This window comes from Elephantulus edwardii, unplaced genomic scaffold (genome assembly GCF_000299155.1).
Source record: "Elephantulus edwardii isolate Elephantulus edwardi_28Jun2011 unplaced genomic scaffold, EleEdw1.0 scaffold00012, whole genome shotgun sequence".
In the NCBI taxonomy this organism is placed as follows: Eukaryota; Metazoa; Chordata; class Mammalia; order Macroscelidea; family Macroscelididae; genus Elephantulus; species Elephantulus edwardii.
The window spans coordinates 5525618-5540154 of record NW_006399762.1 but is presented as its reverse complement, the minus strand read 5'-3'; the positions used below and the strand labels follow the sequence as shown (position 1 = coordinate 5540154).

Below are 14537 nucleotides of genomic sequence, written 5' to 3'. Positions count from 1 at the left end.
CTATGAGTTGCAGGTGACTCAACAGCATATAACAGCAACAAATTCTGCATCACTGTGCACTGAAGAGAGAAAACAACACGATTTCTTGCAGTCTATAATCTGATTTTTGTCTCCAGGCCCATATTTTATGTCTTCTAGACCTTCTTTGTTTTCAACTTTTGAATTCCAATTACCAATTATTATTCCTACATCTTTATTGAATGCTTGATCAATTTCTATTAGAATAAAAATATTATCTTGAGTTAATATTACCTGAATTTAAAGGCCATCTCTACCCATCCTTAGCCCTTGGGTGAAACCACAGGGTTACACAGTTTGGTGGGTGGAAGGAGCAGGGAAGTAAATGGGAAGGACCCAGGTGAAAAGACAAGGTAATGATATACAAGGTCTACTGGCGATTAATTTTATAAAGCATAATGCATGAGAATGATGAATGAACACACTATGAATGAAGAATAGTGTGAGACGCAACATATATAAACTTTGTAAGCAAATAATTAATAATAATAATATTTTTAAAAAGCCATCTCAAGAATAGATTTGATGCACTAAACACTAATGACCAAGTAGGTGAGTTGTGGGATGATATCATGGAAATGAACCATGAAGAAAGTAAAAGGTCATTACAAAGAGAAAGGAGAAAGAAAAGAGCAAAATGGAGATCAGTAGAGACTGCAAAACTAGCTCTTCAAGGTAGAGAAGCCAAGACAAAGAGAAGAAACGAAGTAAGATAGTTGTAGAGAAGAATTCAAAGGCAGCTCAAGAAGTTAAAGGAAATACAAGAGTATGTGTATTAGAAAGACTAGTGTGTTGTGACCAAAAGGGAGAAATACACATATCATTTTTAAAGTTGAAAGAACTGAAAAATAATTCAAGCCTTGAATGCAAAACTGAAGAATTTATGGGCAAAATCTAGAATGATACAGAAAGCTTCAAAGGAAGAGGAAAACAGTACCCAGGATTCCTGTATCAAAAAGAATTGATTTACAGGGAGCCACTTCAGGATGTAACATATAAATAAGAACTAACAGCACTGAAAAAAGAAGTCCAAACTCCTCTGAAGCCATTGGGGGAGGGGAAACCCTCAAGAACAGATAAAATATCAGTTGAGGTGTTTCAGCAAACACAGCAGCCCTGGGAATGCTCACAAGTCTCTGCCAAGAAATTTAGAAGACAGCTACTGGTCCTGCAAACTGGAAGAGACTTATATTTCTTCCCATTCCAAATAAAGGACAATCTAATGGAGTATGGACATTGTCTAACAATATTATTAGTATTACAAACAAGTAAAATCTTGCTGAAGATCATTGGCTGAAATAGCACGTTGACAAAGAATTGCCAGAAATTTAACCTGGATTCTGAAGAGACAATGGAAAGAGGGATTGGACTACTGATTTTAAATGGACTTTGGCTGAAAGCAGAGAATAGCTGAAACACATTACTTGTGTTTTATTGACTATGCAAAGGCATTTGGCTGTGTGCAATATGAAAAATTCTAGACAACATTGAGAATAGAAATCCCAGAGTATTTGATTTATCTCATGCAAAATCTATATGCACATCATGAAGCAGTTGTTTGAATAGAACAAAGGGATACTGAATGGTTTAAAATTAAGAAATGTATGCATCAGAGTTATACCTTTCTTCATACCTAACTGTTCAACCTGTATGCTCAGCAAATGATTTGAGAAGCTGAACTATATAAATAGGAATGTGATATCAGGTTTGGAGGAAGATTCAGCAACAACCTGTGTTATGTAGATGAGAAAACTTTGCTTGCTCAAAATGAAGAAGACTTGAAGCACTTAATGACGAAGATCAAAAACTTCAGTCTTCAGTATTAATTACATCTTGAAGCACTTAATGAAGAAGATACAAAACTTCAGTCCTCAATATTAATTACATCTTAATATCAAGAAAACAAAACTCTTCATCCCTGGGCCAATAGCCAACACCATGATAAATGGAAAAATGTTTGAAGTCGTCAGTGATTTCATTTTACTTGGATCTACAATTAACACCCATGGTAACGGCGGTCAAGACATCAAAAGACATGTTGCATTGAGTAAATATGCTGTCAAGGAGTTCTTTAAAGTACTAAAAAGCAAGGAAGTCACTTTAAAGGCTTAAGATGCCCACACATAAGCCAAAAATATTTTGAACTGCTTTGTATATATTTGAAAGTTGAACAGTTCATAAGAAAGCCCAAACATTAATTGATACGTTTGAGGTGAAATCTTGGGGAAGAGTATGGGGTATACTTGTAATTTCCAAAAGAATTAACACATCTGTCTTGGGGGAAGTGCAGCTATGATGTTCTTTAGAGGAAAGAAAGGTGAAACTTTGAGTCATACTTGGGCATGGTGTAAGGAGGTGCTAGTCTTTTGAAAAAGTCACCATGTTAGGAAAGGTCAGTGGAAGAAAAGAAGACTTGCAACAAGAAGCACTCACCCAAGGACAGCAACAAAGGGTTTGAGCTTGGCAGAGTTGTGAGGATTGCTCAGGTAGGGCAAGATTTTTATTTGTCATACATCATAGTTTATTTGAGGGTATCTAACAGCAGCAACAATGAATAGGGATGATAGAAGGATTGATGCCTTTGAGCTGTGGTGTTGGAGAAGAGCATTGAACATCCCATGGACAGCCAAAAGAACAAGTAAATATATCTTGGAGAGGATGCAGCCAGAGTAGTCTTTGGAGGCATAGATGATGAGGCTTTGCCTCACATAGTTTGGGCATGTTGCTATGAGAATTTATTTCTTAGAGTTGGTTATGATGGTTGGAACAGTGGAGGGTCTACAAAGGAGAGAAAAACCTTCTGCCACAATGGTCTCTAACATGCCAGGAAGTGTGAGGATGGCACAGCATAGGACAGGGTTCAGATCCATTGTTCATAGGATCACTACAAGTCATCTTGACTCGACAACATCTAACAAAACAACAATAATAACCTCTGTTTAGTGGCATCCTGAGCATTTTGGTATACGGGATCCTCTCATGATTTATGTAGTATAAACTCTCTGTAAAAGGGTGTTGTTCCCCCCCTTTATAATCTGATTGTTGCTGTTGTTGTCTACCGTCGAGTTGAACCAATCCATATCTGACCCTCTGATGAGTTTCAGAGGCAGTTAATCATACTAGAGGAGATTGCCCATCCTTCTCCCGGAGAACAGCTGGAGGCCTCAAACCACATGCCTTCAGGATTGTAGCGCAGTTTCTTGCCACCAGAACTTCCTATAATCTGGTCAGTAACCAAAAAATATCTTTAAAATGATTATAAGTGCATGTCTACATGGATAAGTAAGACTATCATAAAAGGAAAAAGATGAAATATTTCAGGAGTTAGGGAAATCATAATGAGAAAATACCTAATGTGATAAAGTATGTAATTTCAACAGTAGCTATTTCTGAATACGAAGCTCTGGCATTGTTGTCCATAAATCTGGCACTAATCTAAAGGCAGATGGTTTGAATCCCCCAGCAACTCTGGGGGACAAAGACAGGCAAGGTCCTTCCATGTGATTTATAGTCTTTGCTGAAAATTTGCTGGAGGATTGGCTATGAGACAGCTACTATCTGGCAGCAATGAGTTTAAGTTTGAAGTATTTCTGAATGCAACTTTTAAACGTATGAAATCTACATAACTACTTTTTTAAAAAGTGAAAATATTTCTGTTTATTTCCATTTAAATAGAAAAACTTTTATACAGTTAGAAAATGAACCAACCATTTCCTCACCTTATAAATAATAATTAAAAAGAAAATAATTTTCACTAGAAAATGGGCTTACAGTTAGGAAGGGAAAATAATAAGATTTCTGGCCAGGCTGAAAATGGAAAGAAAATGATGGTTATATGGCAGAAAGGGAGTTACTAAATCTTGGTTTCTTTGCTTCACTGTGCCACAGACAACTAGAACAGGGTAGGGGGATTGAAGTGTTATGTCCACAGTGAATTTTAGAACACTACTTTAAAAAAAAAACCACCCGAAAAATATTGCTATGAGGATTGTACAGGCTTTAATATAAGCCACATGCCTCACAAGATCAGTATGTGACTTCACTAGAGACTATTTACAGTACTTGCTTTCAATATAGCTAAAAATTTAATAAGAGCCATTGGAGCTTGAAGTTTTCCTTCTATTTTCTACAAAATCCACCAAGTATAATAACTAAAAGCTGAACTAGAAGGAAGCAGTCTATCTTAGGAGAAGCCATCATCTTAAATGTAGTGAGCTATGCTTAGTGGGGACTAATAGAATTTTATAATCTTGTGACTGTGTTTCCATGGACCAGCAGAAGCATAAACAAATCTGTTTTGAAGGTACAGATTGAACAACCCTTAGAAGAGAGCTGGTGAGAGTTCCTCATACTTTGCACATGCTACCAGGAGAGCCAGTCCCTAGAGAAGGATATATCTTTGTAAAGTAGAGGTTCAGTGAAAAATAAAAAAGAGGAAGACCCTCAACAAGATGGATTGACACTGTGGTTTCAACAATGGGCTCAAACATAGTCATGATTATGATGACAGCACAGGATGTGGTAGTGTTTAGCTCTGTTATACATGAATGAGAAGCAGCAGAGCAGCACCTAACAGCACTTTATCAGCAGTAGTCATCTAACCTCTTTACACCTCAGCTTTCTATCTATAAAATGGCAAGAATGGTACTTCTTCACTGCTGGCATGAGACTAGTAACTGAGATAAGATGGTTGAAATGCGTCTACTGTACAGATACAAGCTATTGTCCTGTTATTATTGTTGTAGTTATGTGCTGTAGAGTTGCCTGTGACTCATAGCAAACCTATGCACAACAGCTCTGGAGCCTGTCTGTCCTGAGCCAGTCTCTCTGACTCTGACACACCTCCCCCCATTGCCCTAGTTACTGTATCAATCCATCTCATGTGAGGTCTTCCTCTCCTGCGCTGTCCCTCCACACCTCCCAAGCATGATGTCCTTCTCCGAGGACTGGTGCCTACTGGCAACATGTCCAAAGTGTGTGAGACAGAGTTTCAGAATCCTTGCCTCCAAAGAGAAAGTTGGTTTCATCCTCTTCAAGACAGGCCTATTTGTTTTCTTGACAGTCCATGTCAACACTCTTCTCCATCACCACAACTCAAAAGGTGTCAATTCTTTTTTTCTGTCATCCTTAGCCATTGTCCAGCTCTCTGATGTATTTACCAAGACCATGGCCTGGATCAAGCACATCTTAGTCTCTAGACTGCAATAATTGCTTCTCAGTACTCTGGAAAAGTTCTTGATAGCAGATTTTCCCTGGGCAGTTGATCTTTTGATTTCCTGACTGCTGATGCTAAGAGTATGTGTTTGTCAGATATTGTTCTAAAGCTAAGTATTATACAGAGTAGGAAGATGGATTGACCACTCAGAAATATAACAGGCCTTCGAAAACCCTATATACAATAAAGTTGTTGTTGTTATTATTATTAATAAGTCATTACTGTCGAGGTAGAATTGACCCACAGTTGACCTTACACTGGACTTCAAAGGCCATATTTTTTCAAAGGCCCATATTTTTTTTTATTTTTTTTTGCACAGCCACTAGTGGATTAGAATTTTTAGAGAAGTGTTGGGCCTTTGGTTTGGTAGTGCAACTCCCAGTTCATCCAGAGTTCCTTCCTAATAAACACTAATAACAAACTCCTGTGGTCCATGAAGAGTTGTGCTACTAACCCAGAAACATCGTCCCTCTGGCGATTTGAATCCACGTGTGACTTCACTGGAGAAAGATGAGCAATCTCTTGCTGCATGACTTACAGTCTCCAGAAGTCGCCTAGAGGGCCAGCTGCAACTTGGTTCCAACTCAATGACTGAGTTGAGTAAAAAGTATTATTTTAAAAAGGAATAAAATTCAAGAAACAGTTGTTTCCTCCTACAAATTTACAGGTAGATTCTTTCTTGGGTTTTTTTTGACTATCAAATTGATTTCTATTCATAGGAAGCTTACATGACAAGTATGGTAGCCTCATGGGTTTCCTAGGGTATACAATTTAGAAAAGGAACCCTGGTGACATGTTGTGTGCTTTGGGTGGAAACTGACATAAAGCTGACCCTCCAGCAAGTTTTCAGAGGCTGTAAATCCGACTGGAGATTACCTTTCCTTCTCTAGCGAAACAGCTGGTGGATTTGAACCATGTGTCTCTGGTACTGCAGTGCAGCTTCTCACTACTAGGCGACCAGAGTTCCATACTGTGTTACTGTGGCCTAGTAACTGCTAATGAACCAAGAGGTTGGTAGTTCAAATTCACTAGCCAATCCATTTGTGTTGAGATTTACGGATTCTAAATTCTGATACCAGATTACCTTGAGTTGGAATGAGTTGGCTGCGAGTTAGGGTTTAAAAAATTGATAACCTTTAGGGTGAAGACTCAGACAGCTGTGATTATCTGCTCAACTTAATTCAACTTAACTCCTTGCTGTTGAGTCAGAACTGTCTTATCGCTCCTGTGGATCTCCAAGACTAAATAACATAGAAGGAGATTGCCCATCCTTTTCCCATGGAGCTGCTGGTGAATTCCACACCAGAGAGGCTACACTTCTGGGCTAGTGCACCACAGCTCTCTTTGGCTATCTGCTAGGGGCTGAAAACCAACAGTCATTTTGCAGTAGCATCTGCAGAATAGGAAGCTTTGTAAGACAGTTCTGTTCTCTTCTCTAAAGATCTCTGTTACATGTTAGTTAGCTGTCATTGAGCCAACAACGACTCATGGTAGCTCTATGAACAGAGGATCTGAACTTTGTCCTATCCTGTGCCATCCTCAAGATCTCGGCTACTCTTCAATGAACCCAGTTGTTACAATCACTGTGTCAGTCCATCATGTTGAAGGTCTGCTTCTTTCTCTGCCACTCCACCTTTATTAGCACGATGTCTTTTTCCAAGGAGTGGTCCCAGCTGACAGCATGCCCAAAGTACGAAACATTTCACCACACATGCCTCTAAGGAGCACCTCGTTGCATCTTTGTTCTTTTGGCAGTCTACTGGCTATTCTGTGCTCTTCGCCAACACCCCAATTCAGTCATTGATTCTGCGTCAGTATCAACTTCAGAGTTGTGGGGCGGAAAGGGGGTGGCGTTTACTCTTCATAAGAGCAGGTCCTCAGAACTTTTCAGGTTAGCACCCCAGAGCTGACACCTTGCTAGTAGGGCCTAGCAAATGGACGCTAGTCCGTTCACAGAGCAAAGCAGAAAGAGCGCAGGGCACAGGCCTCCTTCACATTCCACATCTCCAGGGAAGTGGCCCTCATTTATGACTGGAGATTTGTACAACACATGTACCCTTGTACATCGCTCACTGCGCATCAGTGAGTTTGATCTCAGTAAAATGGGGCATCGCTAGTTCACAGGAAACCGCCTCCCCTCCTGCTGCATTCGGGCTGGAGCGCCGCCCACCTCTTCCCGCTGCAGCTGGTCGCGGGTCAGGTCTCGCTGCCTCTCGCTCTCCCTCTGACTCTGGTGCTGCTCCTGCTCCAGCTTGCTGAGGAACCTTTCCGAGGCTGCCAGTTTCGCTTTCAGCTCTGCAACCTGAGGAAATCATTGACAGACAGTTTCAGAGCCTTCTTCCCAAGTTCACACATCATCCACAGAGTTCCAAACTTTGCTTTTGGGGACAGACAGGAATACCCTCAATCCTCAAAGTTATTTACGGTTCACATAGATTTGGCTATTTACATTTAAAATGCAGCTTTGTTGGGCTGGCAAAACAAAGACTTTGCCAAAACACCTGCCTGTCCCTCCCTTTGTTCAAACCATGCCACTTCTAAAGGCATTAGTAAAGACTTATTTTTTAGGAGGGCTCCTATGCGTGTGTCGTTCCATTTTCAGTTCTCAGGATGTGCCTTGCATGAGCTGCAAAGGGCAGTGGAAAAGTAGATAGAGTTTTGTTGACTTTATACCTCAGGAATAGAAAAACAACCACGGCCTTCAATTCCTCAGTAACCTGTGGTTCCACTATCAGATGACTTTTTGGTAGCACTTCACCACAGCGATCAGGGATTCTGTCTCTAAAGATTGCAGTCCAAAAATATAGGCAGTTCTGCATGTCCCAGTGTTGCTGTGAATGGAAATGCCAAGTTCGCTGGGAGAGTGACTACAGTTTAGTGTCTGAAGAGATGTGTTTTTTTAGAGATGAGAATGAAATATGTTAACCCTTAACCTTCACACTTCTGTAAGCTATTCAAGAGAGCAGCCTACATCCTCTTGCAAAACATCCCCTTTACAATCAGGGGACCCCGACTGTTGGAACCTGAAAAATCCAAGGCTCAATCACCCCCAAGCTACGAGGCACTTTATTCTGTATCTTCTACAGTTAATACTGCTGAGTACAATGAGGAAGGAAAATACTGCATTACTCACTTGTGGTCAAGTTTCTGAATTCTGAATGATTTAAGGGAATTTCTTTTCTTTTTCCTGTGACAGAATGCTTTATAATCATAAATGGACTTTTACCTATTAATGGATCTATTTTCCCCCAAAAAGATATTTTCTCACCAAAGCAAAAGTTTCTTGTCAGCATATATGCTCTAGAGAGTAGAGGGGATGCCCCACTTTCTTTGACACTTTCACTATTACCACTTTTTGTTTCTTTATCTGTGGAAAGAGCTTATGCTATCTAGTTACAGAATTGGAGACCTAGCCTTAGATAAAAGAGATTACCTCTTGGGCAACCTTGAAGGTTTTTGCTGTTAGAAATACAACTGACAAGAAAATTTCCACTGAAGATGAAAAATGTGCAGAAAGGAGATTGAACCACAGCTATGCTATTTTTAGCACTTTTCTTTAGCTATGACATTGTTCATTAATCTTCACACTAAAAAGTGGGGTAATACACTTTGCACCTTCCATCCTTTCATTTCTCAACAGTTAAATATCCACGGATTTCTTTGAGGATCTGAAATCAATGAGTCTTCTCACACTTGGCCCCACCAGGATTATTGACTAAAAAACTTTGAAACATAAAGAGGTGCTTACTTTTCTTTCATATAGCTCTTTCATACTTCTAAATTGATGGTCCCATTGCTGGTTAACTTCCAAGAGCTGCAATTATCAAGGGTTAGTGAATAAATAAAGGATTTATGTCCATTTGAGATATGGTCAAAATAAAATCATGCTTTGGAAACAATGGATGAAGACAAGATTTTTTCCCACACAATCTGGTTGGGCTGAGCTATTGTAACTGGTCACACTCATACCTGTTCTTGACGAGGATATATGTGAATAAACCTATTTACATCTTGGATATGACTAGCTAGCTAAACAGTTTATCTATGACTTTCAAGTTTTCTTAGCTACTTGGATTTTTACCTTCTTTGTTATAATCTAGGCAGAATTTGGTGAAAATGTGAAGGCATTTACAGTCTTTTGTAAGATGTATTACTATAGAAAGGTTAGTTTTGCTAGATATTTACATAATTTTCCAAGTATTTATTTGATTATTATATGGATATTTTCCAGGTTTTATTTTTAACTTTTTAAAAAAATTTTATTATTTTTTTGTGTGTGTGTACTGTCAAATCAGACCTGACTGGTACAGGAGGAGATTGCCCCTCCTTCTCCAGCAGAGAATCTGGTGGATTTGAACCACATACCTCTGGGATTGCAGTGCAACTTCTTGCCACTAGGCCACCAGAGCTCCCTCTATTATTATTTTTTTTAATTGAGTTTATAGTAGCCGATTTCAGACTCCATTAGTTGGTAGTTGTTTGGTTATTTTTAAACTTTTGTAATAATTTACCTTTCAAAATAACACATGATTTGTCATATATATTAAGCTAGTAGATAGTATCACCTTTTGGGAAGTATACATTTTCATGGATTCAGATTTAAAAATATTTTGGAAAAATATTTTGGCTGCAAACAATTTGAAACTATTATAACCATGTGCTAAATATAAGGAACAAAAACCACTGTGGTCTGTAGCCTACTTTCCTTGTAGAGGAAGATTAGCATGTTCATCTGACATTTAGAGAGGCTCAAACAAGTATCCAAGTAAGAAGACTACCCAAAAGATAATCTCATGATGATAAAATAGGGAAAGACTTGCTCCTAATCATTTTGTTATTATGTGCCTTCAAGCCAGTACCAACTCCAGGAAGTGACCCTCCAGCAGGAGGGTAAGCTGTGACTTACACAGGAGAAGATGGCCTATTTTTGTCTTTTGGAGCAGATGGTGGATTCAACTAGTACTAACTATAAAACAAAATACTTAACTCAAAGTGTCACTTACTAGGTAATGCTTATGCTTAGATAATATTCAGTATAAACGCTTAGATAATATTCAGTATAAACTGTACAACAGAATTCTGGTGGCATTTGTAGCTCAAGGGTACTTAACAACAACAACAACAAGACTCCATGAGTGTTGCTCTGCCATCCCAAAAGGTGACACCTCTCTAGTGGTTCGAGCCCACTAGCAGCTATGAGGAAGAAAAAGAGGCATTCTTCTTCCATGCAGTATATTCAACCTCGACTCAATCTGCTGAACGTCCCACTTAAAGGCAGAGAGTGAGTTGATATAAAGATAACGGATTGTTTCAGATTTTAGGCATTAACATTTCTATCCTATACTACTACTTGTGACTAGAGCAATTTTTTAGATCATGCTATTCCATAAAATATCAAAAGAAATAAAGTGCAATATAGAAGAGAAAATTAGAGATGTTAATACATACAATGGTTTAGAAAATGTATTATAAGCTGGCAATAAAACCTTAAATTGTTACTTTCCACCCATTCCCTGTCAGAAAAGAGTAAGGAAATACTAACATTCAATAAATTCAGAAAATACAGCTCACTTAGAATAAGATCTATCCTATTTCCAAGAATTCTTTGGAAACAAGCATTTCTTATGATATCAAACCCATTCCACTGCCAATGAATTAACGTCTGAAGCACAGGAGTCTGTAGTAGTACGATGCTGAACTGTAAACTTTATAGAAGCAAACTATTGCATCTTTCTCTCATGGCCTGGTTGGTAAATTTGAATTGCAGATCTTTTGGTTAGCTACTAAATAACTTAACGACAGTGCCACCAGAGAGCTCCCAGTGTCTTTTTTGGGTAAGCAAAATGAATAAGTCATTGTTGTCAAATTGGAACTGTTTTATAGCCGACCTTCCAGTGTATTTTTGGACAATATTGGGTTAGTAGTGCAACTCCCTATGGATGACCACTAGAGCTCCCCTGATTTTAGATAGTGTTTCTTAACTCTTGAGCATTTGGGCTCACAACTCATGGCACCATCCTTCCTTGAGTCAATTGCACTTGCAAGTCTTTTGAGTTTCATGGTGGGTTAAGTTGCTAAGGTTAAAGGGTATATGTGATATATTAAAAAAGTCTATGAGGAGGAAACAATCAGCCAAATATTAAAGAAACTAGGGTTATGACTACTGGGGCTCATTACCTTGTTATTTCTTGTCTGTCATTGTGCAAACACAGAGGGACCAAATGAGAAACACGTAGGTGAATAACAAGAAAGCATTTGTTCTTAAGAAAATACACTGAAATTCTTACCTAACATGGGAGGGACTGGAGAGCTTTATGCTAAGTGAACTAATCCAGTCTCATAAAGACAAATACTGTATAGGACCATTATTGTAGAGTGTGTCCGGGGGCCCAAGGGGGAGGGAGTGCTTAAAAATAGGGCCACATAATTTGATGGGTGGAGGGAGGGATTGGTAACGAAAGGGGAAAGAAAGGCCTGGTGTGAAAAACAACGTATATGAAGATATGAGCTTTTTATGGAAACCAGTATAAAATAAAAATATTTTTAAAGAAAATACACTGAGGCAAATACTATGATTCAATAACACAAATAAAAGGCATTAGGTTAAACAATCTCTATTTTCTACATTAATCAAGGACATGAGGTTCAACTAAATTACCTCTTTTCTCTGCTTTTCCAAGCATTTTATCTTTCGTTCAAGAGAATTTGTTAAATTCTTTTTTCCTGATGATTGAGTACACTTTAGAGAAAAAAAGAAAGAAAAAAAGTGAAACAAAACAATCCCCCAAAGAAACAGGAAAAATAGAATCCTTAATTAATCCCACATATTTTATCAACTCTAATGTGATCTGATCTTTTGGCTAAAACTCTAATTCTAGCAGTATCAATCTTACACTTAAGTCTTTCATTGAGACCTACTGACAAATTGGATAGCTATTACATATTTCAATGTATTGATCAATTACCAAAACAAATCTTTAACAAATTATAAAAATTTTTATAATAATCATCCCCCTAAAAGACATCAAAACAGCCACCAAAACACATTGCTATCGGGTCAGTTATGACTTATAGCAAGCCCATAGGACAAAGTACAACTATCCCATAGGTTTTCAAAGGTCGTACGTTATTTTAGAAGCATACTACAGACACATTTCCCCCTACATAAGCAACTCAGAGATGAAAATTTCACTAATTTTAATTTCAAGGCTTTAAAAACAAGCAAAGAAACAAAACATGACATTTCACAGTTTAATAACTACTGGAGAAGTTAGGTATATTTTATAGATATATTTTATATACTGGTATAGTTAGCATTTTGACAAAGTAATTTCCTGTAGATGTTCCCCTATTGCCAGTCAGACCTAGCAAAAGTGACAAAACTATCAAGACGTAAGAACACATAAGAGCTAGAAGGAAATGGATTCTAAAGCTATAGAGAATTGTTGTTGTGTACCATAAAGCCAGAACCAACTCAAAGCTAACTTAAAAACCATGATGATGAAGAACATCTATAGAGGTGGATGTAGATTGTGCTATAAATGCTCATTGATGCTGCTGTAGTTTAAACATTGGTTTGTAGCTAAAAGACCAGCAATTTGAACCCAATAGGTGTTCTGAGGGAGAAAGCTGAGGCAGCTGGGATATCGAAGGGATAATGCTCTACCCTTTATAGAGTTGCTGTGGATTTAAATTAACTTGATGAGGGGGAATTTTTTTGGGGGGAGGTGTAGTTGTGCCCTTTGAAGTAACTTTCTAGATCACATTTAGATTAACAATGAATCATCGACTTAGTGAAATGTAAAATTGCTTTAATTTTTTTTTCCTTTTCCCTCCTGAAGGGAGGATATGTTTAGTTGAAGAAAGCATTAAAAACTCAACTCTATTTCTCATCTTACTAAGTTGACTACCAATAAAATCCAATTGAGTAAAGAAGTGCTTTCTCTATTATAACTCTTGTTACAAACTAAAGGTAATCCCTGAAACTATATTCTATTTCAGGCTATGAACTGTAGTGTTCTTTAAAGGTATCCCTGAACAATTGAGAAATTTTTTTCAACGTTTTGGTCTTTGTGGAAAACTTTAAAGGAACTAGCTCTTTTGCAATCATTATGAAATTTCAAGATGCTTTTTCATTAGAAATAATTTAGTAAACAGTAAGAACTAATTTAGTAAGCAGTATATTTCTCCGTTTTCCTTTTTCATGTATACTTTTGGTTTTTAGAATTTAATATTTTATATACTAAAGCTGTGCAGTGCAGTGAATAATATGTTCAAACTCACCATGCACTCCTCAGAAGAAAAACAAACTTTCCCTTCCTGTAAAGATTTATAGTCTGGGATGCCTGATGGAGGGTTTCTATATATTGATATTGTCTGTTCAGCAGTGGATTTGGTTTTAAGGATTTAAAGGTTAGTTTTCTTATTTTTTTTTCTTGCCTAGACCCAAAGCATAATTAAGGCATCATTAAGAGATATTTCTGCATGGACCAGTAAATTCAGATGATCATATTTGCTCTTGATCTTATGTATTTGGTTTGTCTGAGCAGCAGGAATGACATCCAATCCCAGGTGACAAGTATACTGGGCTATGGAATAGGGTTTCCCCACTTTTGAGGAACGATTTCCTGTTTACTCTCCATCAGAATAAACATTAGATACCTTTGATTTGGAAAGTAATTTGAGCCAACTTTGCTTAGTGCACATGGAGTCTGGCTTGTGGCTCTCACCATGAGAGGACATCACAGTCACCTTGGAAACTTGCTAAGAACAGAGTCAGAATTTCCCAGGTTGGATCTGGAACACCTCTATTTCAAACCAACTTCCCGGGTTATTACAATTCACATTGTAAAGGTGAAGAAATCCCATTCCAGGAGAAATATGAATTCTTGGTTCTTAAAAAGTGTCCCTTACTTTTATAAAGTAGGAGAAAAACCCACAACCCAACAACTACAACTGGAATTTATGTTCAGGTATGTGCATTTCTTTCTTGTTTTTTTAACCTTCATTAATTTTATCACAAATATGTTAACATAGTAAAAAAAAAACAAAAAAACCCAAATATGTTAACATAGTTTTAATTTTATGACAAAGAATTATTGAAAACCTAGCTTCTAAACCTGAAAGAGAATCTCTTTGCAACACAGATGTCTCAAAGGGGAAAGGGAAAAGATGGAAAAGATAGTTAATATCATTTTCTCACCAAGGATTTCTCCACATTATAGTGGGTGGTTCTTATGTCTTAGATATTTATAAAAATAAAGTAAAAATCAAGAAAATAAAAAATGAGCTTTTCATTTTTATG

At 37.7% G+C, this 14537-nt stretch overlaps 1 protein-coding gene across 1 annotated transcript in view; it reads right to left on the bottom strand.

The window, feature by feature from the left end:
* TNIP3 (TNFAIP3 interacting protein 3) overlaps positions 1–14537 on the bottom strand; it is a 188672-nt gene that overhangs the window by 38803 nt on the left and 135332 nt on the right. Inside the window, exons 5-7 of the mRNA XM_006881132.1 lie at positions 11892–11972; positions 8982–9047; positions 7404–7535 (exon numbers count right to left, since the gene is read on the bottom strand). Of these exons, the coding sequence (XP_006881194.1) occupies positions 7404–7535; positions 8982–9047; positions 11892–11972 (279 nt within the window). The remainder of the gene's footprint in view (positions 1–7403; positions 7536–8981; positions 9048–11891; positions 11973–14537) is intronic.